The sequence below is a fragment of the Heliangelus exortis genome, chromosome 6, assembly GCF_036169615.1.
Source record: "Heliangelus exortis chromosome 6, bHelExo1.hap1, whole genome shotgun sequence".
In the NCBI taxonomy this organism is placed as follows: domain Eukaryota; kingdom Metazoa; phylum Chordata; class Aves; order Apodiformes; family Trochilidae; genus Heliangelus; species Heliangelus exortis.
In genome coordinates, this window is record NC_092427.1 from 24,430,180 (window position 1) to 24,458,156 (window position 27,977).

General features: G+C 38.6%; 1 protein-coding gene across 1 annotated transcript in view; it reads left to right on the plus strand.

Moving 5' to 3' along the window:
* Nucleotides 1-24,821, plus strand: part of PDE11A (phosphodiesterase 11A) — a 39,205-nt gene extending 14,384 nt beyond the window's left edge. The window contains 5 exon segments of the mRNA XM_071747243.1: nt 2,327-2,410; nt 3,761-3,824; nt 6,774-6,848; nt 9,627-9,710; nt 22,083-24,821. Coding sequence (XP_071603344.1) covers nt 2,327-2,410; nt 3,761-3,824; nt 6,774-6,848; nt 9,627-9,710; nt 22,083-22,244 — 469 coding nt within the window. The 3' untranslated portion in view covers nt 22,245-24,821.
* The last annotated feature ends 3,156 nt before the right edge of the window (nt 24,822-27,977 follow it).

The following is a 27,977-nucleotide window of genomic DNA, read 5'->3' on the forward strand; positions in this document are numbered from 1 at the left end:
TGCAAGGAAACCCAGTCCAGACTCAGGTGTGATAGAGCTCTCTTCACTGCTTACCTTAGCCTGAAAACCTACATGGTCTACATTGCCTCCATTAGGTTGTCTTTCAGTTTTAATAGAAGTAATGTCCAAAAAGGGACATCACCTGAATTTCAATATTATTCTTCCCTCCTTGCATGATTGATTGTTATGTGCTACATGAATAAAAACACTTGTAACAAATGAGGCCTCTTTACTCAGAAAATCTACAAAAAAGTTATCTTTTCTTCTTGTGTTATGTAATGCATTAATCAGGAAGCTGTTATGCTACTTCGCTTTCAAAAGCGTCTGAAAATCACTTCCTGAATATCTTGATGCTTTACACTTCTAAAACCACCCTATGTGACCAGATGTTTTCACACAAGTACCTATTTTGGGTTTTTTTTCAGTTGGCTACATTTTAAATATTTTTGTGGAGAAAGGAATTCTCATATCAGTATACTTAGAATGCCTAGATCTAATGATCACAAAGTCTGTAGCAAAACAGAAACAAAACTCCAGGCAGAGCAAGGTTTTATGACCTTCTCAAGGCCCTACTGTTCTACAAACAAAAACATGTCTTTCAGTGAAAGATCAGATGGAAAGTATACTTGATTTTAGTAGAGAATTCTAGATAACAATGCTTGTAAATAATACAACAAGCAAAAGCATGGAACCACAATGAAGTTTATGGAAGTGCACTCAAATGATGTCTTAAGCTACTGGGCTGTAGAGCAACTGGATTTTCTATATATAGCAAAAAGAACATTCCCTTCCAGGCAAAATACAACTGGAGGCTATGTTACTCAAAGACATGGCTAAATTGTTATCAATCTATTTATTTCTGAAATCCTGGCATATTATGTTTGCTTAATATTAGCAAAGCTCCTCGTTTTGGACACCATTCATAAGCAACCAGTATGAAACACTAAGTTGTTTCCTTATTCATGGCTACTTTCCTCAGGTTGACTCCTTCCTACACTAGAAATTTTCTGTGGAGTTTGACTACTATTTCTCCATCCTTTTAAATGGTTTTGAAAGAAAATTTTCATTCTAAAGTTTTCACCAAAACAGAAGACCTTGAGACTGACTTTTTCAATTGTTGTTTATGGATCTTTTAAACTTGAATGTCTGAGGTTTCTGTGATGTCATCTTCCTGAGCTTTCAGCTTTAAACAATCTTGTCTGGTTTTGGCCACTAACATATGAATTGCCTAGAATACCCAATAATTCCAAATTAAATCATTAACAAATTTTACACTGTTAGACTGGGCACTGTAATACAGGATGCAAAAGTCTGCTGCTTGTGCAGTGAATTTAGAGTATATAGTTGTGATGATCTACTCACGATTAGGCTGGTTTAAGGTTTATATGCCAACTACTTTTGGACATTAAAATTTTCATTGTTGCAATATTTATTTCCACTGGGGCTATGACATGAGAGAATTTTGTTTTCTGTGTATGTGACTTTGCATTGTCACGGCAAATATTGCAACATGAAACTCATATCTCATTTCACAAAACATAAGGGATTAGATGTCATTACACAGTCCTTCTATCTCCCTATTCTAATTGTTGTCATGTAACTCATTATAGAAAGGCCCTACAGTAGGAGTGACTGTCACACTGCATGCAACAAGAGCTTCTTGGAGTCTCAGTACCATAAAAAATTACAGACTACAAGTCATAATTTTGGTATTTAAAAAAAATAAAAAACTTTAAAGCATTAACATGTTTTGGCTCATGTTTTCTCTATCTTTGAGGACATAAGCAAGATATTCCAGAAGACAGCACAGGAACCAAGCAGGAAGACCTAGTTTCTAGTTAGTAAGAACTTGAGACATCTGCGTCTCCTGTATCTCTTTGTTCTGTTCTGTGTGCTGGAAACAACAGGAATTGTACATCTCTGAAAACACCCTCAGGATCCAGAAATAAAAATCATTTTACAAGGACAAGTAAAGAGATATGTGTATATATTTCAGGGGTGTTTCTATTGTCTATCTGTCCACTGCTATAGTTGAGTATTTCATGCTTCCATGGAAGACTGAACATTTTGGTACCATTTATTTCCTTATCTGTGGAGACCATAAATACAATATTGCTTTTACTAGGCAACTTTGACATTGATAACAGACATTTATAGAACATGTTCAGAAATTAGTATGTTTCACTTAAATGAACTGTCAGTGTAACAACTTTAACAATAATACATGAGGTGCAATGACTTTGTATCATCCAGAGAACTGTGTTTCTGCTGTGCTGCTGCCCTAGAAGTGTCTTGTTTCCTTCTCTGATAATCTGTTTTGTTGCAGGAGAAGGACAGAGTTTTTTGAACTTATCAGTAAAGGTGGCTAAGACTGGAATACAAAAAACACCGAGAAATATTTCGTTGAGCAGTGCTATTTCTTGCCCTCTGTTTATTTCAAACTATAGCTGTATTTGCTTAAGTAGTTCCATATGTCATGGAGTGAAGACTTGGAGTAAAAAGAGAAGGCAACTTGTTTTAAAAATACGATCCATGATATGAAACATTACTGAACAGCAGGGATGTAATCAGTGTGACCTCAGCTCCGTTCCTATTTCTGCCTTCACAGTCTGTCATGTTTTCTTCCCTTTCTCCCAGCCTCACCAGTTACCACTCAGTACTTTTTCTCCAGAAAGCATCAATATTGTCCCTCAGGATGCAAAGGTCTTTCTTCTGTGTTCCCCCATTCCCTCCTTTCTCTCAACTGTTTTCTTTCAATGACCATTCTCCTCTGCTCTTCTAATCTGTACCTGAGAATTTGCAGATACACAGTACTCTTCTATCCCTCAAAAATTATCTGAGCTTTCCTCCCTCCTGTTGATAGCCTCAGACATTGTGGTTGGTTTGAGTACACCATGCTCTTGAGACAATAAAGCGTGTGCACTTGCATATGCATGCCTGATTATGTCTCGTTTTATCTGAAATTTCATTAAAATTCTGTTTCCTTTTGACCTTTTGACCAAAATATTGGCCATTTTCTATTTTCCATATCATTTCACCCATTTCTAATTTTAGATTCAGGCAATATATTTGATGCTTCATTTTATGTGCCCTTGTTCTTCATTTAAACTTTCTTAGACTTTTATCTGCATCATGTACTGTACATAAACGCTTTCTACAGCTGAATGGTTTCTTTCTCCTAATGCATATAAAACATGGTTGTAGCTAGATATTAAACTACAGTGGAACAGTATGGCTCATAGTAAATCTTAAATTTTTATTGTAGATGAGCAATAGAAACTGCTTAAACAGTGTCTGGGATGCCTCCTGTGATTATAGATTCGCTTGCTACAGCAGTCACTTACAAATAGGCATATAAATTAATGCAGTTTGTACATGTTATGATATAATAATACCCTTACTTGTATCACGTGAAGCACATGCTTTCTGTTATATTACAGGTGTTAATGTAAGTGGTGTTAGAAGCATAGCAAAATTAGCAGTTACTCCCTTGCAATATCACTTCTTTTCTACTGTAGCATGCACAATACCTAAATTCATTGACCAGTGACCTGCAACACACTAGGCTTCCTAGGCACAATGGTGATGGAAAAGCCATGCTGATGGCTGAGATTTCAAACATGTCAGTCTTTTCTTAAGAAAAGAGGGTGCCAGGACCGGCATTTTATATATGTATTATTTATTTATGCATCCAGAGCAGCGTTGTTTAGAAATCCAACAAAGGTTGATTCAGCTTGTATTGTTCATTTCTGTTTTTCAGATCAATGCTAATGACAGCCTGTGACCTTGGAGCTGCGACCAAACCGTGGGAGATTTCAGGACAGGCACGTCATGATTAATAGCAGGGCTGGGAGGAGGCGGGACTGGTGGGACAATATTCCCAGGGCCCTGACTTACAAGGGACCAAAACTGGAATCAATTTACAGTGGTATTAATGCTATAAAAAAATAGCAGGGGGTTTCTGCAAGAACTGGTTTATTGCATAACCTTTCCATGTACACATGCTGGTGAGCAGCATGTGGGTACCTGAAGAGATTTGGCTTTACAACCTTTCTTCTTATTAACCTTTTAAATCCATATTAAAAGAAAAATGATGAATTAAACAAAAAAAGCATTAGCTTCATGTAGCTGCACTTACTTGTTTTGTCCCAAGGTTTTCCTTGGAAGTGACAGACTCTTCTCTAAATCAATAATATCAGCAGATGATTTGTAAACATTAAATCTTTGTATACATAAAATCTTTGGTATACATTATAAGAGAAATGTGTTCATTTTTTCGACACTGACAGAAAAAACTACAAGTGGCCAGCTCAGCCTTACACTGTGACAGTAGTATAGGGCCTCTTCTGATGTCCTTTACTTAGAAGCAAACAAAAAAATCAAGCTTCTGCTGCTGAGTAGGCAAAGACACATAAAACTCGGTCCAGCATTGGCAAAAAATTACATTATGAGAAAGCAACCTATCCCAAAAGTCTTACCCAGGACCACATGATTTTCCCTCTTCTAGGCGTCTTTCCTTACTCAGCATCAATCCTTAATATTTCCTATATCCATGCTAATAATTCTGTGCCCTTTACTGAGATCCAGAACAAGCAAGTAGAAGGCAGGCTATGTAGGGTTTTGGAGGAATATACAACATCAAGAAATGAATAGGAAATACACCAGTGCAGCTAAGTGTGGCTAAGGACCTGGAGGGAGTCTGACTGACAGCAAAGTGATACTTAAAATGATGGTGTGAAAGAGAAGCTAGACCAGAGAACTAGTGAGGCAGGAGCAGACAGATTTCTTGGAGGGAAAGAAAGTAACAGAAGCTGGAAGGGAACTACAAAAACTGCATGCAAAAACTCAGTAAAAAAAGGCTTCTATGTGGTGAGGGCTTCAGCTCAGCTTGAAGTTTTGTCATTGGGTCTTTTTTGCTTTTATAAGCACACTATGACAGTAGGCCTTCTAAGTACAGAATATGGATATCTCACATGGAAATAAGGGAAGTTGCTCATATCCTGTAGTGGGACAATCAATCATAAGATATTTCAGTGCCACCTAGCCACAGAAGCAGTGTGCAGTGCCTCCTAAAATTTCCTTTTTAAGTCAGTTAGATTCTCTGTTTTCTTTGACAACCAAAATATCAGGTGGGGTCTGTTTTCCATGTTGTCAATGTTTGTGCTATAATGCTGAATTAGTGCTGAAGTCTCTGGAAAATTGGGGTTTTTTCCTTATCACTTTTGAGGCCTGTGGGTGAAAATTCCCCTGCAGCTTAGTGTGCAAGTTTATTTTATACTGAAAAACACAGTCTGGGATTGATTGGAACATTACTTGGTTGAGCAGAGAGGCCAATAAGTCCACAGGGGAGTAACAGGAAATAGTTGTTCTTTAATTGTGACAAAAGGAAAAGACCACGACAAGTGAGGGAGGAGATTAAAATATATGAATCACAGGTGTTAAAGGCCATATGAAAAAAGGCAAAATTCAGGAAGACATTATAGAAACAGAACAGAAGGAAACAGGACACAAGGCAAACAGAGCCAGAATAGCAATGAGAGATGGGTGAAACTATGTCCTGATTATTTTCATACAATACACTTGGCAAACACTTAATTGCTGATAAGTTTTTAAATTATTCCCCTATCTGGAGTATTGATCCAGAATTTTATTAGTGCACTGAGATTACATAAAGTTCGAAGCTGTGTTATAGCCTGGTTTAAGATTTAAGAATACTTTGTAACATCACCTACTTCCAATTTATTTTGGTACTCCTTATTTCAGCTGTAACAAGCTTAAGATTTGTGGATATTAGCTACCCTGTAGTTGCTAGAGCAAGAAATTTTGAGATTTTGATGAAGTGCTGTTCTCTTCTTACTTTGCACTTTTGTGCCTTGGCATTACAAAATATTTTCCTAGCTTGAAAACAGGCATGACAGGGGCCTTAGGAACTGAACACTGTCCTTCATAGATTAGCTTCCTTTTTTTGCACATCCAATGTCACAGATGCTTTACCTTTAAAGCCCCACACATGAGAAGAGTACAGTGCATAAAGGCTACTATATCAGGACTGCTCAGAGTTTGACTTACTAAAGTTGCCACTTGTTCCCATAACTAACCTTGTTTTTAACTCTTGTGTTCCGAGAAGCACAAAATTCTGCTGTAAATAGAACATCTTTGTTCACAAAAGTCAGAAAGACAAATTCCATATCCTAACCCACCAGTTCTTGATTTTGATTCAATATGATAATCACAATCTGAGTTTGCATTCAGATATTCAGATCCTGTAGTGATGAAAGTCATGGGAAAAAAAGAAAAGCCTAGTGGGGAAAAACCTGTATGATTTCACATGAAATTAATTGAACAGAGGTTACTGGCTAATTAAGTTTCTTTGAAACTAAAGTTATTTATAAAGGACAATAGCCTCTAAATACCCAGAGGGCTCCCACATGTTTTAGAAAGCATTTTTACAGACATAATTGTGGATGCCAACAAGAATCTAAAATTTTCTGTTCTTAATACTTGAGTGAGTTGCGTATGACTGCGTTGAGTGCTACCTGAACATTGCGATGTAATTCCCCATCAAAAAGGGCTAAGTGTGCCTAGCAATGCTTATGACCCCTGTATGCCCAGTTTTGAAAACTATACAAACATGTACCTGACATCAGTCATGTAAATGGGGCTATTCACTTCTGTACAGTTAAGCATAAGATGAAGTCATGCTCTGAGCAAGAACCCATTACCTTAAAAATTGTGTACCAAGAACTCTAATCTTTATCATGTTTTACTTTTAGGCAGCTGAGCTGGTGACCAGTGAATTCTTTGAACAAGGAGACAGAGGAAGATCCAAACTCAAACTCATCCCTTCTGTAAGTTTTTTATCACTTTCCAAAATAGTTATTAACTTGAATAGGGTAGGAAAAAGTCATTGCATTCATTTAGAAAAACTAACTGTGTTCTGTCTGTAAAGAAAAATCTTGGAATAAATTTAATCTCTGCTCAATGAGGACATATATTTAAAGCCATGTATAAAAGCTCTCCCATCAACTCAGTCACTTTTGAGCCTTTTTCCCCATTTTCTGTGATGGTTCCCAGGGTTATTCTGTCATTTAATTTTATAAGCAACAGGTGTTACATAGTATTCAAATTTAAAATCACCAGCTACTTACAGAAATCAAAATTGTTCGATTTACTTTATCCTACAGCTCTCTCTGTGTTATTTGATGCTGAAAAGCATCTGTATGGGTATACATAACATTGTGCTTAAAAGGATACATTGGTACTGAGTGAAATACAGGCAGATGGGTATAAAGCATCGAACAACAACTAAGAAAAAATGCAGCCTTATCCAGGTTAAACACTTTAAAATGTTGACAAGCCATTATTTGGAGCCAACAGGAGAAGGGTGAGAAAAAGATATTCAAAAGAATTTAACTTACAAGCCATTCACAAATATATTTATGCTTCCAAAAATAAAAGGAACAGTCCAGTAGCTCAGACTTGTTCTCACTTTGATAGTATTTCACATGAGCTGGTGGTGTGCTAATGAAGTCAATAAAGGTAAAAAGCTCATAGAAAATAATGCTCAGATACAATAAATGGCTTTTCACCTTATATACTGTCAGATGTTAGGACATTAATGGATTTGTTCCACATAGTACCTCTGTGTACATCTTCTCAGAAAAAAAATGGTAGCTGTAGTCTGGCAGAAGACTCATGGTATTCACAATTCTGACATCAAATGTAGGTCTGAATAAACTGCAAGTAACATGGATATCAGTGCCTTTCCTACCTTGTATGTATATTAAAAATATATATTAAAAAGTGTTTCTCATGATAATGAAGCATTTTTTTATTTCGGCACATATATTAACATTACTGTCTTCAAGTAGCAATGAATTCCAGTGCAAATGTTCCAGTAACCTTAAGAATTATTTTAAGATGTATAATTACATCTGCATTTTGGATATACTGTAGATTCAGAAGTATAGAGAAAGACAAAAGCCAGAGCTTTCTTCTGGACTCTCTATCTTCTGAAAACCTGCATCCAGCAGCCTTGACAGGTGGTAAACAAGAGTGTGCTGCTATCTTTTCAGTATTTCCTCCATCATAGAAGCCCTCTTATTCTTCCTTTGGGCTCTGCAGTCTGTGCCAAGGAATACCTGTGGTCCACATGTAGGGATGCTTTGAAGCTGTACAGTTTGAAGGAAGATTTTTCCTCTGCTTGGCCCTGCACAGTTTCAAAAAATCTGATGCACTGATGCATCTGATGAACTGATGCATTAAGTGATATGTTGTGAGATAAGGCCAGTAAATAATCACAAAGTTTATCAGTTCTAACAGTTGATACCGAAGGGAAAAAATCATGGAGAGTTTACCATAATAAAGTGGAATTTCTAAACAAGATCAAATGGTAATGTAATTGATGACATATTGCTATGACAAGCCACCTAAACAGATATTACTGCTAGTTAGATAAATGAATTGTTAGTGAGCAAGAGAATTATTCTCTTATTTCCTAACTCGAGGATTACTTCCTTGGATTGTGCTCGTAACAATTTGATATTGAAAGGATTTTTCAGAATTATTTGAGTAGGAAATACAGAATTTTCTGAATTTAAATGCAAGATTCTCATTTAAGATCACCAAGTCCTTGAATCTTACCTCCTGGCCTTATTTAGATCCCTGTGTGATAACTGCGTACATCAGAAAGAGCAGGCTATAACTAGAAGAATTCAACCAGACATTTGATATAATGTTTGTAGAAGTTTCTAGAGTTTCTGGAAGACTGAGAAGGAAAATAAGTTTTCTCAGGAGTTATCGATTTTGAGGAGATGGGCTCAGAGTAAGACCAGACTTTCTATAGAAAAGTCAGAAAGATTTAAAACTTGGTATAAAAAAAGGCATTTGGTAACTGGTGTTAGTGGACCACTAGAAAGAGGATTAAAATCTGATGGACCCAAGTAATCTCAGGGAAGCTGTTGAGGAAATTTAACTAACATTCAAACTCTGCAGAACTCAATTTCTTTAATCTCCTTTCATCCAGTAACTGATCCTCTTCTTAAGCATCAGCTTCAGCCTCTCTAATTTCTTCTGGGGGGGAGTGCAGTGAGCAGTGAATTACACTTTTTCGAGTAACCAAATTAATTGATAACTGCTCCAAAAATAGATCTGTTGATCCCATTGAACTCGCAGGCATGGCTGGTTCTGGAGAAAGGGTCTGTAATGGGGAGGGAGGGAGCCAGCCCAGATCCATTACTGTTCATTTTGCTGAGCTGGAAAACCCTGAGAAAGGGAAAATTCTACTCAAAGGTACTTTACATTTCTATGGGAAGTTTCTTATCAACTGGAGGTTTATACAGGAGTTTTCTACAGGAGGTTTCAGATGAACTGTGGAGCATTTCTTTTACATTACAAAATTATGAAATTCTAATACAATCAGCCTCCAAATTTCAAAACAGAATTGCAAATAAACACTTTCTTTTTCATGCCAGACAAAGCAGCAGGAAAAGTGCTGCAAAGATTGATATGGTTTACAAAGTGTTCAGGTGTGAAAATTTGATCATAGTTCCAAAGTGCTGGATAATATGTCTGTAAAATAATTTAGTGTAATAAAGCATCACAGTTTTGTTCCTGTCTCCATTCAGGCCATTTTTGATCTGAACAGGAAAGATGAACTACCCAGGTTGCAGCTCGAGTGGATTGATAGCATCTGCATGCCATTGTATGAGGTAATTTTACTTACTGCTCCTGCAGAGTACAGAGAAGATTGTTCTTGCCTCTCTAGGGAAAAAGAGTTAGCTTACAGTGCAGCCTTGAAGGCTATTTGAACTGTTATCTTTCCTCAACTTTACCAGAAGCCTGAATTCTATGTAGAAATCTTTGGATTCCCTGAAGGTGGTAATAGCTGTAAATATGATTCCTCTCTAAGTTATAAAAGCTGATAGGGCAGCTGTTTATTTTATTATATTTGAGACAAACTGATTCTCATCAAGGCAAGGTGTGGAGTGCTCTGCAGAGAGGTGCCAAAGGGACAACCTCATTAGGTGCTGCTGTCAAACCTGTCCAAATATGTGTGACCCAAGGGGAAGCTCAAGGCTGAGCCTTTGCACTCCCTTCTGGCTCCCTTCCAAAATGTTAAGGGGCACTTTGTGCCAAGCCTTTAAGGTCACTGACAAATGATTGGTGGTGTAACCTATATGCTGTTTAACTTGGAGTTTACTCTTTTAATCATGCTTCTACACAGACTGCTCAGGTGCTTGGTGTAAGGTGTATAAGCTTTCAAGCACTGCTTTATTAAGATGACCATTGTAGCAGATGAACCTTTCTTGGGGCACGGTGCTTCAAAGTCAAGCAGGTGTTCTTGCCAAGGTGCACAAACAGTGCTCTGATCTTGTCACCTTTAGACTTGGCTGGCCTTGTTTGGTGCTTCTGCTCAGGACTCAGCTGACCTCCTCCTCTGGCTGCTCGAGAGTGAGCTGGGCATGCCCTCGGAAGCTCCCCTTTTATTGGCCCCCCAATCCTGCCCATGGGCAGCTGGGGTCAGCCCTAATTGGGCACAGGTGGGCTTGGCACAAGCTCACGCCTCCCACCTCATAATTAGCTACACTTGATTGCCTCATTTCACTACAGACCATAATGTTTCTCTTTTTTTGGATTAAACCAAAGCTTCATAATTTGACTTATGTTGTATAAGCTTCACCATCCAACTTTTTCTCTCTTACCTCTATAGAAAGCAGAGCTACGTGGGCAGGATGGTAAATGGAAAATAACACTATAGAAACTTAGCAATCAATAACTGTGTCAGCCAGTCTTCCTACTACTCACTGAAACCACACAGACCACCTTATGCCACCACAGACAGCCAGTTTGGCCACTGATATCTGAGAAAACATGGTGATGTTCTCAATAGGTATTTTTGGAAAATGCAACAAGTTCCCCCTGTTACCAATGCAAGCTAAACTGTCTCACATTTTGAAGAAATCAATGTGTCAGTGATGATACCAAGCCAAGAGCTGGGGAGCAGGTACCAGCTCCCAGGTTAACAGTAAATTGATGAACCTGTGCCTGAATGAATCTCCCCTACACACAAACAAGAACGGATTTGTAGTGCCTTTACTTTTTATAGACTAGATATGTCACCAATAGCATAAGAGATAAGAAGGATGAAGTGTGTCTTCTCCTGCCCTCTGTACCTTGAGGCATCTGAGGCTGCCACTATGGCGTTAACAAATTGACTGCCCAGCAGCAAAGGCTACTCCTTTTCTATGACAGGACATGTCTATGGACAACATGTGCTTGTGTAAACACCAAGTAGAGCACGTTCCTTTCTTAGGTCAGTCCTTGTCACGATGAAATAAACTAAAGCTACAGCTTTCAAATAATTAAGACAAATCAAGCACAGAAGAACATAAACTTCTATTTTTTAAAATACCAAGATCATTTTGGACAACAGGAAGGGGAGGGACTGACCTTGGATGAAAACTCTTTAAAAAGAATTTTTTTCAATATAGTAGTTCATATTGCACTAGAACACATATTATACTGGAATTCATTATTTGTAATGGCATCTGTAATGCAAAAATCTACAATAAAGAAGGGAGAGCTGATAATCAGCCCATCCTCTGCATGAGAACACTACATCTGAGCACTAGAGCTCCATCTTAGCAGGAGATCTCTGGGGAATATATTCACATCTGATTTCCCTGCTTTCTGCTGACTTTGCATCCTGCTGTGCAGCTATTAGCCTGCTGCTCAACAACTTTAAAAAGAGACACCATCAAACCTGGATGTCAGTGCAGCACCAGCCTTAGGCATAAACAGAAAACTTGATGTCACAGTATTACACTGCGGGAGATTCTCTCGTCAGTGTGAAGCCAAGTTTTAATTTTCATATCTAGCTTAATCAAACCTCAATACACATATCTCATCAGCAGTGTCTTCAGGCATTGTAAATCCTCTGTTTAGGGCTGGCTGAGCACTACAACTTTGGCCAAGTCCTAGATTTTTTTTTTTCTTTTCAATTACTTTCTTCAATATTTTGGTTGTTGCAATACATTGCTGGGACTGCATGTGGGGATAGAGTGGGTTGCATCATTAAAAACTCAACATAAAGAGGCAGAGTGGCAGCTTACAAATTAGTAAAATCTTTGTGGTACCTATATATCTCACTAGCACAGTCCTTATAAAACCCTGTGTTGGAAGTAAGCATTTTACACTTATTTTGATTCCAAAATCACAAGAGTAAAACATAGACAACAGATCAAGGCTTTTGGATGTAGTTTTTTCCATGCTAGTGATCAGAATTCCTGAATCCATGTGTGCAGACCCTAGTACCCAGAGCCCTGAAGGGAACTCTGTGGGGAATGCATGCATCCAACACAGCTGCTACAGCAGGCCCTAATGCTGTGCTGTTTTATCTGACACCACTCAGCAGAGATGGTTCCAGCAGCCACTGAATGTAAAGTCAGACAGGAGATCAGCACAGCCCCCTGACATTTTCTTTGCTCAGTCATTCTTAAGGGTAAGGCTATCCTTGGCAGCTGGATATCTCAAGTATGCAGTACAAAAGGAGCTTCAAAGCCCAAACTTCCAGGAGTGATCTGGCACCACTCTAGTGCCACTGACAGAAACAAATCATATCTTCTCCACGGTCAAAGCTTCTGAGCAAGGTACATACCAGAGTGCCTTCAAGGAATGGTTCAGACTTAAAACCCTGTATAAACTTTGCAGAGCATTTTAGAGATAGGGCCTTCTAAGCCTTTTGGGTTTTTTCTCTTTTCTCCAACATTTCTTGGGACTGGCTCACTTTTCTGAGATTTGGTTCTGCCTCCTCCTTATGCATCAGCTTTGCTCTTGTATTTCCTTAAGGTAGCTCAAGACAGCCCATTTTAAAGTGCAGTTCCTCTCCCATGTACAGGATGTTGAAGTCTCCTTTGTCAGGGGATGTGTATCATATCCCTCTGCTTACCTAGCTAGAAGTGTTTTCTGAGCTTGTCCCCTTTTTGTGAGAAGGATTACAAACAACTAGCGAATCCTCAAGACCTGTGCATCTTCTGTTAATGATCCCATTTTACTACCCTTTGGTATGCCTGTCCAACCCATAAGAAAGACGGTCAAAGATACACAAAACAGGCTACATCATAAGCTAATGAAGAGCTTGAAGCTAAATATAGATACATAATTATAGCTGGGGATATAAAAAATAAATAAATCAGGAATTGTACACAGCTAGATTTCCCATATCCAAGTGTTTACATTCAAAACCTTTTTGTGTTTGCTCTGTAAACCTGACTCTGCTCTTGGCACAAGTTAAGCCATAGCTCTATACACATGTTCTCTCATATCTGATGCTCTCTATGTGAGAATCATGCCACCTTGATTTTCAAAATACCTTAATAATCAAATCTGTTTCCTTCACACTGAAGGATCAAAGGTTTGTGAAAATAAAAGCTTCCCAATTTTTTGTTCATTGCTTTTTATTACACTTGGGACATTATAATTTTATTAAATTTACTTTTTTGCTACTTTAGTGATCACTGATTAGAGTATTTTTATGTGACTATGAAGTTTTTGCCTTCAGTAGAAGAACAGTCATCCATTTAGTCTGAAGCTCTGATTTTAAGGGCTTTAGTTACGCTTTACTGCATCACATTTGCTCTTTATTCAAAAATGCCAGCAATAAAAGAGTTCAGTGGTAGAGATGAGAAACAAGCTTATCAGAATAATCATTTATAAGAAAAAATGCATTTACTGGAACTGCAGCACTCTTCAAATCTACTAGTGTAGATCCAATATGAAGTAATCATCCTCTTTTCTGTTAGAATATTCTATAGAGGGGAAGCACATGCAACTTAGGCAGAAAATCTAAGACATCCCACTGAAAATAAAGCACTGTGGCTACACTGACAGCTGGGTTCACCACACAAAGTATTCTGTACTTGTTTGGACATACTTGTTCATGTAACAGGAAATAGAATTTTGATCATTAACACAAATTACCTTTCTGACCCTCCAGCAAAGAAATGCCAAGAGTTTAAACACTAGCAGATTTCTCTCCTGGACTCTGTGGGTTTTGTGTACCTAAGACAGGATCAGTCACAGATTTTTCCCAACTCAGATTAGATTTCTCAGTGGGGAGCAGAGTGGGAGTGTGAAGATCTTATTCTTTTAATAATTATTTTTCTCACAAACAACATCAAAGAATCAGCAATTCACATCAAACAAAAGATGCTAACAGAAGCTCAGCTCTGTTCACAGCATTGTTAGGCAGAGGCAGCAACGCTATGAATAGCAGGGCCAAAGGCCATGCACTCTGCTTCTGGGCAGATAAATACATAGTCAGGTAGTCAGTGACAATGACAGCAGCTATTTAAATTTAAGGGAGATGTCTTTGTGGAAGATAAAGAAGCTCACAGCTTTACAACTTATGCGTGCCCGAAATTGCCCTGCTCACCTCTACCTTGGTGCTCCATTGAACTGCTCCATTTTAGTGCTGGTTTTAATGCTAGTCAAGATTTTCTTGGGTACTGAGAACTTTAAACATATAAAAGTATCTACAGAAATGAATTTGCATTACTCTATCTGGGACTCTAGGGGGAATCTGGAAAGAGTAGAAACATTTACGTTTAGCCTAGCAAGTACCTTAAATGTGTCGAATGTAATGTGGAGGGACAGAGATCCAGAAGAATACCATAAAGATACACTTTTGGCAGGGCTTAATCCTGACATTTGATTTGGACACAGAGAGTGAGAGATAGCACATCTCTGTCTCTTGGGACTGCCTGGCTGATAAGGATTAGTAGGGCAGATAGGTTCAGTGTGCAGCATGTGATTCACCATTGAGGCTGAACAGGCTTTGGCAGATCAAATTAGTCTCACTCTGTGTTGAAATCCAGGGGGTAATATTATCCAAGAAAGAGCAGGTGCAACATATTTTGCTGTGTTCATAAGAAATTTGCTTCAGAGGAAACTTAATCAGGCCAAATGCCAGTGTTGGGGGGAGTTGGTAGCTAAAGATTAAACAAAGAATGAAGGGCTTGTCCAAGGGAGGGGTACAGCAGAATGATCCTGAAGCCTTGAAATAGGAACTCAGCTAGGTGAAGAGCTATACAATAAAGAAAAAACGGGAAAAAAAAGAATGTTTTTATTTGCAATACCCTTCTCAGTCAGTGACTATTTCAGTGTAATATGGAAACACATAGTTCTAGTGGTTTCAGAACAAAGGATTTTAGTGTCTATGAGTGTCATGAACACCTTTTTACAATTGGCACAAAAATCTGATCCCCTTTTTTGTTTCCTGAGGGCAGAGAGGGATTCATCTTGGAAATTAACAGAATGTTAGTTTACCTGGGATTTTTGCCATATGGTGAGATTTTTGATGAAACATTTTATTGCTATAAACAATTGTACTATAACAAATGTATTGCTATCAACAATCTTAGGAATTTACAGGGCTTCTGAAATTGCTTAGGAAAAAAACCCAACAAGAACGAGTGTTTTTTCCCTTCAAACAAGAGTACTTGAACTTACTTCTCATACAGCCACACCAAAAAGGTCTCAACTGAAAGGGCAGGTCATTAACAAAGATATTTGTGAGAATACCAAAAACCCAACATTTGCCATTGATGTTAGTAAAGCTAAGCTTCACTAAAAGGCCATCATCCTGATCTCTGAGGAAAAAATTAATAATTCACAACAGTAAGATTCTTGTTACTGTTTTATTTAAAATTATCTTCCCAATGTGTTGCAAAGGACATGCAGTCCTGTATGGAAATGTATATAAAGATCTGAGGAAGTAAATTGAAAAGTTGGCAGATAAGGTAGAAGAGACAGCCAATAGAGGGAACTCAGATTGTACAGCAAATCTGAAAGAAGATAAATGGATAATTTAACAGCCATTCAGTTTTCAAGAAAGACAAAGCACAAACTACATTGCATCAGAAAAGGACTAGAAATGATGATGGATGAAACACTTCAAGTAAGTGTTTAACACAACAGAATCATGGTTGCCTGCAGAATTCCCAGCTGAGGGCAAATTCAAAGAACTAAATAAGGACAAGAGACTGATACGGTTTGAAGAGTTTTTCAGAATCCATTTAATAGCAAGGCAGAAGACATTGATCAGCTGCTTGGTTAAAATGTTGAAAGGAAAAGAGTTAGAAAGATTTTGTTTCTTGCGTGCTTCAAACATAGAATCAAACACATAAACAGCAGAGCCAAATAAGTTTTTTATGAGACAGTAACTCTTCTTCTGAGCAAACCTTTCATTTCATGAAATTATTATGAACAGATGAATCCTTCGCAACTATGGCAACCCATCAATTGAGCTACTCTGGTAGGTACCCTGTTCTTCAGTACTACTCTTTCCCTTTGACAGCACAGCATGCTTGATAGTAGTTAGAGCGCATTTGGCTACCAGGAGCTCTGTACACATTTTCCTCCCAGAAGTACCTGGCATATTTTACCAGTGGAGAATCTAACTTATCATCCTTCCATAGTATGCATGTGTGCTGACAAAGGAGTGCAGCATTAGTCTTGTTAGTGTGCCATCACCAGAAAGAAGCATAACACTAATCGGTAGTGGAAAAGCCGAACACTTCTACATATATTTGATCCCTTTCCAGTCACAGCTGGCTTCCTTCTGCACTGCAGACCATTTATATAAATAAAGTAAAAAAAAAATTCTGTTTTCTATCAGGGAAGTTAGTAATATATTCATTTCATCTAATTACATTCTTAAGCATCAGGAAAAAATGCCCTGGCAGAAATACAAAAGTAATGCACTGATACATTATGTACTTGACAACCTGGACCCCTCCTCAGTAAGACTTAGAAGGAAACAACAAAGTGTCATTCAACTGTGAGGAGATTGCAGTAATTTTTTTTTTCAAGAACTCAGCTTCCACACAAATACAGTATTTTTTCATCAACATAATGATTGAAAATGGCCCTGAATCAGTAGGGCAAATAATTAATTCATATATGCATACAGTCAAAAGTTCATAGAATTTAAGACCTCGATCTTCTCTGTATCATTTTATCTCCTATACCTTACCCATAGAAGTCAGAATTTTAGCAGTTCCTTTATTTTTAGTACAGGGTGATATATACAGAAATACTTTTGGATTTCCAATTCAACTTGCATCAAGTATTTGCATTAGGAAGACCAAATCTGTGGATGACTGCAGTACAGGTTTCCCTTTATCTGAAGTAATCTGAAGGTCAAGGACTTTCAGATAGATGGCTTACCTTTGGCCTATGTATTCTCATGTGAAAGCCACTTCAGCAAAACTCAGGAGTCCAATTCAGCCTTGCTGTAACTAGTCATGACTCTCTTGACTTTAGCAATGCATCATATGCTTATACCAGGTCTGAATTTATCCCTGTGGCTTCTCGGTCACTAGTCCTCCCTTCCAACTCAGAAACTGCCTACACAATAAAAGTGATTCATTACAAACCACTGCATTCCAAAGTATAGTGAACACTGAGACCTATAACTTTTTGATATGTGCTCAGTCATAAAAACAAATTTATATGGTCTTATTCCATAAACTCACTTTACAAATATTAGACCATACTTCCATGAGCTGTAATTTTGTCAGAGCTTATAAGTTAAGCAAGGTCACAACTGGTCAATATTTGCATAAGAATCTCCAGGGAAGAAAAAAAAAATACTAAAAAAATCCAAATTATATCCTCTGGAGGTCCTGAAGTGTTTGTAAGCTAGGACTTACCATGCTTCTCTTCAAAAGGATTTATTAGTCTTAGAATACAACCAAATGCTGTGTTTGTTTTAGTGATAAAAGTTTAGACTTTGGCCACATCTGTGCTGCATCTTGGCCTTTTCAGATAGTGCCCTTTCTCTAAGATGAAAGTCATGTAGCAGGTGAAGTCCTCTCCCTCACCACCATCTAGGTGGCAGATGTGCCAACATATGCCTTTAGTGATCCTCATCACATTCTCCCTGAAGGCATTTGGTGCTACTTCCAATATTTTTCCATTCTCTATGAATTGGCTAGCAAACTATACATAAGAATAACACCTCTATATCCAATTTAAAAAACATTCTTCCCTCCTTACCTTCTCCCATAAATAGCTTCCTCTCATGGTCTCCCTTTTTGAGTCTTTCCTCCAAGCAGCCCTGTCCCTCTCCCAAGTGTGCACAATGCATTGCTGAAATGTCTTTAATGTTTTCTTCTACTGGAAAGGCTTATACATAAGAGGAGCTATACCCTGAGAAGGTATGCTGTGGGCAGAGCACTACGCAGTCACAAAAGACACCTAAATTATTGAAGGTGGTGAGATAAAGTCAGTGCTATGCAGCAACTTTCCGAGACAGAAACAGCTTAGTCGCACATCTTGGCAGTAGATGGATGCAGAAGGGAACTGCAAACCCATCTGGCTTTTCCTAATGCCAAAATACAGCAGCCAGTGTGATTGCTCTCCAGCACCCACTATCACTCTGCAATCATGGACAGCTTGTCCTGCAAAGAGGATAAAACGAGCCAGGTCCTGTACCTATTGCTGTGTAGCAAGGCAGTTTGCATTGCGGTGCAAGTGGGCATCGTGGTCCCATGTCCCAGGTGGAGAGATGGGAATTCCCTCAGAATGGGGCTCCCTCGCCCCACTGCTGCCCACAGGTTCCAGCCTGACTGCTGCACCAAGAAGGAAGAAGAAAAATGGGAGTTTCTGGGGCTGTGAGTTCATGTTTAAGACCAAGCCTCTTCCTACTAAAGCAAATAATAAATTGGAGGTTAAGATGCTGGATACCAAATGAGACAGATCACTAGCAAAGCTGTTTATAAGAGGCATTCAGCATAAAGAGCAGCATGGAGGAGCAGTACATCAAGGGGTTTTCATGCAATGAAATGGAAAGTAAAAAGTGCAGCCAAGAGATAGAAAACCCTTCCTAGGCTACAGCCAAACAATCTTAACTAGCTTTGAGAATAAATTGGTGGTTTAATCCGGATCACGAACAGGTGCTATGAATGTAACTCAGTAAATGGTCGAGAGCCTGCCAGAAGGGAGAGAAATGTGTTGCTTTTGAGATAATTTCCCAGAAGCTTCATAAAAGAAAATTGATTACTGGAGTTTAATAATTAAAACAGAGCCAGAGATATAGTAATCAAATGACTTTTTAATTACATCTCAAGCCGAAATAAAATTCAATTTGTGTACTCTGTATCAGAAACTCCAACTGAAATGCTTTGGTAGGTGGAAAAAGTAAAATAAAGGCTAATTTCCATAGGAATTATAGGAGTTGGTTTAATTAAAGACCAGATCAGAATGAAAGAGCCCCAGAGTGAGAGGATACTAAATACAGAAGCAGTGGTTTAACCATCAAATCAATGTCTGAATAAAGACATTTTATAGACCAAGTGCAAAATCTGCACTGTCAAGTATCCCTAACCTAAATAACTGTACAACAACATAAAGTTTCTAAAAATTACGCTATATATTTATTAAGTATTACATAGAATTCATTGCTTGTGCTATGGTAAAATGGAATATTAAGGACATGTTTTATTCTTTCCTTGATGTTCATTTTAATTTATTTAATAAAGTTAACATTATTAGTTAACAATTCTTGTTATTTACCTGGTAACGTCTGTTGCTCCTAGGTTATTAAGTCTGTAATATACACTTGTGTATATATTTCTAAGAAAAACATGTAATTACTCTAAGATTTAAAAAGCATTTACAGCTCATGAGATGCAGTGATTATAGCAGAACTGTGTTGGTGCTTCTTGAACCCATTCCCAGTCTACTCAGGCTTTTGGTCTCTGCTGCAGTCAATACAAAGCTAATTGATCTAAGCAGCTCAAACACTCACAATCCTGCTGGCACTGCATGTGAGAAGGTCATCTCCTGTCATTAAAGTGTGGCACCTGCCTGGGCCTGGAGGGTCAGCACAGCAGTAGGTCATGCCCAGACCACTGCATGTGTTCCCTGGCACTGAGATTGAAAATATCATAGCCCTGTGATCAGTCTTGTCAACAGAGCAGTTTAGAAAGGACACAGGTACACCCTTGAGCTCTTGACCCATACTGAGAGAGAATCCACTATCCCAATATCTCCATCTCCTTCTCCTCTATGTTGCCTGTAGCAGGTACAGATTGCTGATACAGTGTTTAAGAGAGGGACAGCCTGTACTGCATTTTGTGCTTACAGATCCTGGTACTGATGGGGTGCAAATGCAGAATTCTGTCTTTATGCTTAGAACTCTTGGAAATACGCTTCTTTTTTTTTTTTTTTTTTTTTTTTTAACCACTAATTTTATTTTTTTATCCTAAAGTGTATTTAAAAAGAAAAAAACCCAAAAAATCACCTGCCAGTGGATGGATACTGGCTTTGCACAGAACAGATTTGATAAATTGCTGTCAAGAGCTGAATGTCTAATATGCTACCTCTAGACACTTAGTTGGCAGTGGTAAAGCAGATGCTAATGACAGCAGCAGTGAGCCTTTGAGGTGTTTTCAGGTGTTTTTTGTTTTTCAGATTTATCGTTGCCCCTCTGTTTTGGACTCCACCAAATCAGCAGGTTCAATGAATACAGAATGGTCTGAAATAGCTTAAAATGGGAAACTCTGAGGCACAGCGTTGGAGATGTTATAATGCCATGTCTGTTCTGTCAAATGAATTATGGTCACCAGCAAGCAATACTGTATGTGGCAGAGACTGCAGGAAACTCTACCTCTTACCCCAGGCCCAAGGATGCAAAATTATCTAAGGAAATAATTTCAAGTGGATTTGCTTCAAGTTCCACACAAATTAGCTACTTACTCATGGTGTGTTTTTTCAGAGGTGCTGAGCATTCATATTTCCTACTGGAGTCAACTAAATTTGCAGGTTTTCAGCACATCTTAAAATCAGGCCATTAACCCTTAATTATCATATAATAGCTCAATTAAAAATCTACCAAGACTTACTCCAGTAACTAACCAAGCTCCCATGGCTTGCAGACTAGCTATAAAAAAAATCCAGTTCTTTAGTGGTGTCTGTTCTCTGTGGACCATTTGAAGTGGTTGCTTTTAACCCTGCTATTTAAAGCAAATAATAAAAATTATCAACTGCAAAGGTACCTGCTTCCCCCTTATGTTCCCCATAATTGTCTGCACTTCTAGAAGAAAAGCTTTTTTTCTGTCTTCTCTGTCATTTTTTTAATTTTGAAAAAATCCATAATTTCAAATGAAAAATTAGTAGTTTCCATGTGATCAGAGAAAATGTGATACCCAGCTCTAATTATAACCCACTTCTTGCTAATCAAAAAAGCTGCAAAAACAAGGACAGAGTACATAACTGCTTAGGAGGTCACTGGTTAATCCTTTCTTCTCATCTGGGTGCTGCTTTTTGGAGTTTCTGCCTCTGTAATGCAGGGACAAAACCAAGGGAGGCACTTGCTGTCTTTCTGCCTGGGCAGTTGATACTCAAGGGAAAGGCAAACTAAACTTTGAGCAAAGGTGTGCAGGGATTATATAACTTCAGGGTTGGTTCAAAGCCAGCTGAAACCAGATTAAAGATTTTTACTGGCTTGTTGGCTTTAGACTAGGTATGTGGAAAAGAGGTGACTTCAGTGTAATCTAAAAAGAAAACTTTTTTCCTTTATTTTGAGCACACAGGAATGGATTTTTGCCAGCTGTGGAAAGCACAGTGCTGCTGTGGTTTACTTATATATAGGGAAAAAGAATCTAGCAGTAGGGAGAATTTGAAGGTTATTTCAGCTTTGTCCAACTTGTCATCCAACTAGAGGACCTCCTGCCAGCAACCAGGTTGCCTCCAGCACCTGGGAAATGCCTCAAAAGGACTATCTTTAAGGCTTATAAAATAGCTAATGTAGCTGAGCCAACTTATGTGGTTTTTTCGACATAGTTGTTGGCTCACTTAATGCCTCAGGTAAAACTAGTAAAATAAGTGAGAGCAATAATCTTTAACTACATAGGAATTCAGAGATGGGGGGGAGAAGAGTGGGTATGGTGCAGATTAAACTCTTTTTTACCCTGTTACTCCCTGGACAGTCCATCAAAGGAGTGGAAATATTGTTGGTATGGTATTTTTCGTCTCATCCTTTGTTTTTTTGGTTTTTTTTTTTTTTGATCTTATAGTGTCTAGTGAAGCTGAATGTGAAACTGAAGCCTATGCTGGACTCCATGGTAGTAAATAGAGGTAAATGGGAGGAGCAGCGTCAAAAAAGACTTCCTTCTCAGACAGCATCCTCGGTCTCCTTTTCCTCTAGCTTTACCGTGTCTCTCAAACACATAAATTAAGCCTGCAAATGTCAGTGTTGCTTTACAATAAGAGCTGTCTGAAAGGCTGCTGTAAGCTTAGGCCCACCATTTTTTTAAGAAAAGCTTTCACAGACATGCTTAATTGATTGGATACCATCGTGATGGCAGCTTAGTTTGCCTTTACTGGAAGGCTTGGTGGGACTGAAAGGAAGACCTGCTGTGAGACTGCACTGGTATCTGGAGCAACATGGAAGACTTAGCACAAGAAGCATTCATTCAGCTCCACTACATTTCAACAGCTGCTGTAAAAATCTGCAAAGCTGACAACAGACTGAAATATAAGAACTTACAGCTTAATAAAATTAATAATACAGAGCAGACCCGGGATGCAAGCTGGTCAATTCATATGCAAGGAGCTGCAGGAAAACAGAATAGTATGTAATTACATTGTTGCTTTGCATCTCTTCAGTGCATGTTATGAATCAATTATGCTGGCTTGTGCGATGTTCCTCTCACATGCTTCCCTCCTCTTTTATGCCTGAATGTTCTGAAAAGCCTGCTTTGTATTCTGAAGATGTATTTTTTTTACAACAAAGCTTCTTAGTGATTGATCAGGGCCTTTAGAATTGCCTACCTTTGCTACATTTAAAAACAAACTTTATTATCTTTAAAGATAATAACACCAAGCTGTCCCTGCTTTCCTGGGAAATTCATATTAACAATGCAGTAAATTTCTCAGCAAGGGGAAGTTTGCATAAAAGCAAAATATTGCACGGTAATTTTAGAGTTTGGGGCTTTTTTCTTTTGAAAAAATGCTCCGTTAGCACTTTTTTTTTTTTTTTTTTTTTTTTTTTTAATTAGAGTGTCCCCTAAGGAAAAGATTAATGAACTTTAATTGAAACTGATTACAAAAAAGAAAATCTGTTGCCTTGTGCTTCAGGTTTATATTACATTGAAAAGTGGACCAGCATTTCTGGAAAAATGGAAAAGCATTTCTAATAGAATTCCCGGTTAAAATTAATATTTTGGAATGGTGGAGAGGAAGAATATAATCATACTGGACTGACTAGCTCTTACTTCTCTTGCAGTTCTTTCAGTACAATTGGAGATGCTATTGTTACAGCACTAGCAAAGGCTCACATGTCGACATATGTGGTAGAGGTGTTCATAAAAATCTAATCAAATGTGATAGGTCAGAAAACTAAAAATGTCTAGTTCTGTGTGATGACACTTGTATTACCTGAAAGTTGATCTCTTTCCACTAGTGCAAAGATCACTAGTGTAGCAAAATTGTGATCTATGATTTGAGGGTGCTTTCTCTGTTGCCTGACCAGGCACAAGAGGAGTCATGTTGCAGCGCTTACAAGTTCCCATTCATAGGGGAAAAAAGCCTTTGTATTCCATGAAAAATGAGATACTAAACATAGTGCTGTCTGATAGCAGAAATTAAAGCTGAATTCAGCTTAGTGTTACACCTGTGCCAAACTCCATTTACTTCAGTGGAATTTCCTCAAACTGCCACCAGCTTAATGGAAATCGGGACCTCGCCCAGCTGATGAGATACTAAAAAGAGCTTTTCTTCTTTCTAAGGAAAGTGAGTCATTAGCACCTTTAACAGATGACTACATCTGTCTGACAATCAAATAGAAACAAAATCTGCTGGTCACTTCTTAAACAAAACAAAACAAATAACAAAATAAAATGCCTCTGTGCTACTAATAATCATGGGTATAGAAGAATAGAAGGAAATTTGAGTCCCATTGCAAGCCAATCTGTTAATATGCTACTGAACTATATTGCTTTCTCTAGCAGAAAGAAGGGGTGGCGCAGAAATGCAGACTGTACAGCAGTGAACACATGCTCCAATAGAAATAGTTCTGCTATTACTGTACCACTTCTTTCCTCCCTGAATAAAGACAGACGTAGGATAACAATCAGCAAGCCATACAAAACTTACAATACGCTCTTTACGGGAGAAACAGATACTAGGAACTGCCATGGTACTGCTGTCAAGTACACACAGCTTTCCTAAATTTTTATATTGCATATTGCTAAGTATAACATAATTTACAGTGCATACCCTACAGCATCCCCCAAGGTTGAGTCTTCCCTCATTTCCTCTCCTTTTTATTGGCTCCAGTGAGCTGTTGCCCTTGGCAACACCCACCGGCAGCGATGGGGATTCAGCACCACTGCAACCTGACATACAGCTGAAGCCCTAACAATGTCAACCATCAATCAAGTGACTGTTTGTAATTGCCTCCATCTATTTCTCCTGTCTTTCGGTATCTTTGCTATTGTGGGTCAAAATTCAGAAACTGCTGACTAATGTTATGGTTCTGTTCCTCCATCACAAGGAAGAAAATGAGAGAGCACAGCAAGATCTTTATCAAATTGTTCTCAGGCAAAACAAAGTAACCCTGCTGAAACCAGGGGGGCACAGTAATGCATCTCAGAAGAGCATCAGATCTCTCAAAGTGCTATAGCTCAATCAAATTTTTTTTTTTTTTTTTTTTTTTAGCATGCAGTTTAAGAACCTGCAAAAAATGTGCATTACTGGGGGGAAAGAAAAGAAAAAGAAAAGAAAAAGAAAAATATTCTTTGTGGAAGCAAGCAGTACAGTAATGAAACGTATTCCAAATTTGTCATATTTTAAGATGGTGGAAAAAGCTTTTAAACTACTGTTTGCAAGCTTGATAACAGAAATTGTATCTGCTTTTTGTTATTTCTGATATGTAACCATTTCCAGTGTCCTTCAGTCAGTTTTGTCTGATTCTTTAAAGATGTGAGCAGGAGAGATGACTGTGTAGGTTATTACATCAGAATTGTCAGTCCTTTACTTGTTTCCCTGTCTTCTGCACATGGAGGGATCAAAACCCATTGAAATAAATTTTGTTCTGTGACTGCCTATTAAAAAAAAGGTCCATAAGAGGTGAGGACAAATTAGAGGACATGTGGAGAAGAGGACAGAGAACCCACCATTACCCAGGATAGTGCTAGTGAAGTGCTGCTTGGCTTTTGCCTGGAGATGCCCCACACATCTGCTTTGCCTCAGCGAGAGACAAATACTCACATGCCCCAGATGTCAGTGGAAATTTGGCCTTGAATAAGCCAAATTGCTCTAGCATTTGCAATACCAATGGTTAAACATGGTGAGCTCATGGACCATCTGCAGGATCACAGGGGCTTCATTCTCCTCCAAAGTTGAATCAAGCTGGTTTAACTGCCACTACTCATGTTTATAGTCTCATGAATTACAGGCGATGAGGCCTCACAGGGTCCTGTCAGCGACCCTTATTTTATCAGCAGAATATGCTCAGGAGAAGACTTGTGTCTTCATCCCCATCCTCAAGGACATTTCAGGTGATGCAGTAATTCCCACCTGTGAGGCTGCTTACCAAAATTAATCTTCCTCACCAAAAAGCCCCAAAATCCATAAATGCCCTAGCAGCGCATAGGGTAATCAGGAGGGAGCCTGGCATTGAAGGCCTACTTGAACAGTCTTTCAGACTGGGGGTGCACCTTCCCCACCAGCCTGTGGGGGCTCACAAGAGAGAGCTTTCTCCTGCCCTCCTGCTGAAGCCTTTCACATGTTCTCATCAAGACATGATACCCACTGGGTGCAGTCCCAATTTCTGCTGCACTCCTGGGAGAGAGCACAGAGCACTCAGGCTTTGGTGGAAGAGCTCAAGAGAGGCTCCTATGCACATCCTCCTGGATCAAAGTCCTCCCCTGCAACATGACACTGCTACCCCATCAGAAAACCAAACACTGTTCAAGACAAGGAGTACCTGGGACAGAGGCTCTCCTTGGCTCAGACAGAAGAAGAGTTTCCTATCTCCCAAGAACAAGTCAGCCAAGAGGTGTCTTTGGCCATAGTTCAAAAATAGTCTAATTTGACAGTTTCCTCAAAGTGCCTTATGTTTTTGCCTTTCTACCAGCCTGGGACCTGGAGGCAAAACAGAACAGCATCATAACATGACCAAAATGTAGATTGCTTCTATCTACAGATGTGGTTTTGATCCTGCTCCAAAGCAGAATCACGTTTACAAGGTTAGGTGGCAGCAGCAGCTCACAGCAGTTTAAATTGGATGCTTCATTAGGCAATGAGACACTGAAGTCCCTATAAGGCTCTGTCACAGCCAGCCCCAACTATCTACAGGGCCACAGATCTTGCTGAGAAGGTCATGAATATGTTGTGTAACCTGCAGAAAATAGCCAAGGAGTAGGTGAGTACATTTCATGTTAGCTCAGGTACTCCTTCAGATGGTCCTTGGTACAGCAGCTGCATTTCTCCAGACTGGTGACCTTGCTAATTGCTCCTTCTTAGAGTGCACTGCAATCTCAAAATGTACTTGTAGTTATCAACAAAGCCAGTGCTAGTAGTCACAAACTACTTTTGAAAACTGCAACCAGAAGTGCCTAATATAATTTGTAGTACTTAGACAAATTAATCCTAATGGGACACTAGGTATGTTTCTCTCTACAGGCCAAATACTTATTTCCCTTCAATAAATTAAAACAATTTTAGTTAACTGATTGTTTATGCAAAGAAATTTTACAACAGGTTTATTTCAAGGTTATGTAAAACATATTGAGACTTCCAATGCTTAGAGTGTTCTGGGCAAGACAATGTAAAGCAAGAAGGGGTTTTATTTGCTTTGTCAAAGAAACAAAGGTTTTTAAGAGTAAAACCATATGAATGGTTTCTAACACAACAGTGAAGCAGGAGGTATAAATCAGCTGAAATGAGAGACTCGAGAGATTTCCATGACTTGAATGTGTCACTATTGGAATACATACTGTATTTTGCTTGTTACCTTTTCTTTTTTTGATTGCTTTGTTAAATTACCAATTGTTAAATTACCAGTTTATCAGTATGTTGGGCACTGCATTTTACAGTTGTGGGGGGAATACCATTATAAGCTCTGCTGCGAATAAAATGACACATGCACAGAAATACTTTGTGTATGCTCTAACACAAGCAATTCCTACATTCAAAATGCATAACTTAACACTTCTGCATTCATTTCCTTTTTGCATTTTAAGGCCTTGCTGTTTTGCTGATTCAGCTTTTTAAAGCATGTTTTTGAAATTATCAACTTGGTTTTATTGGTCTGTAAAAAAAATATAATAAATCATTTTAATGGCTTGCTGTCATTTTTGGTTTTTTTTTAAACTATTACTTAGAAAATACCTTGTCAGGAGAAATCACAACATTATCTATTGATTACTGAATCACACAAATAGAAGGGCATGAACACACGTGCAACTGAGTGGTCTACACATGATTTTTGGAACATGACCTTGCAGCACTGGTTCCTGAGAGTGGCATCCTAACTTCAGTGGAAACATTTGGCATTAGTCTGGAATGGACACACCAGATCTGCTGGCAGCTCTAACAGAGCTACTTGTGCAGAAATTACTGATTATACAATCAGTGTATGTGATATATATATATATGTGTGTGTGTGTGTGTATGTGTGATACCGCATGCATCATTGCTAAGTAGACGCACCACAGGAAGGAAAAATATGCCTCCAAAAAATAATAACATTGTCAGAATAGTTACAGAAAAGTGAGGTATCATTTCTTGTTTTTAAAGGTGCAGGGAAGTGGGCAGAGGGTGCTAAGGTGCAAACATCTTTCCTTCCTTAAGTCCTGACCAACTCTGGATCTTGGCAGTTGTAAGGGATGGTTCTTCCATAAGCCCATGGCACCAATAGAACGCATAGGGCCTGCTTTCACCACTTACTGCATAAGAGAACTATT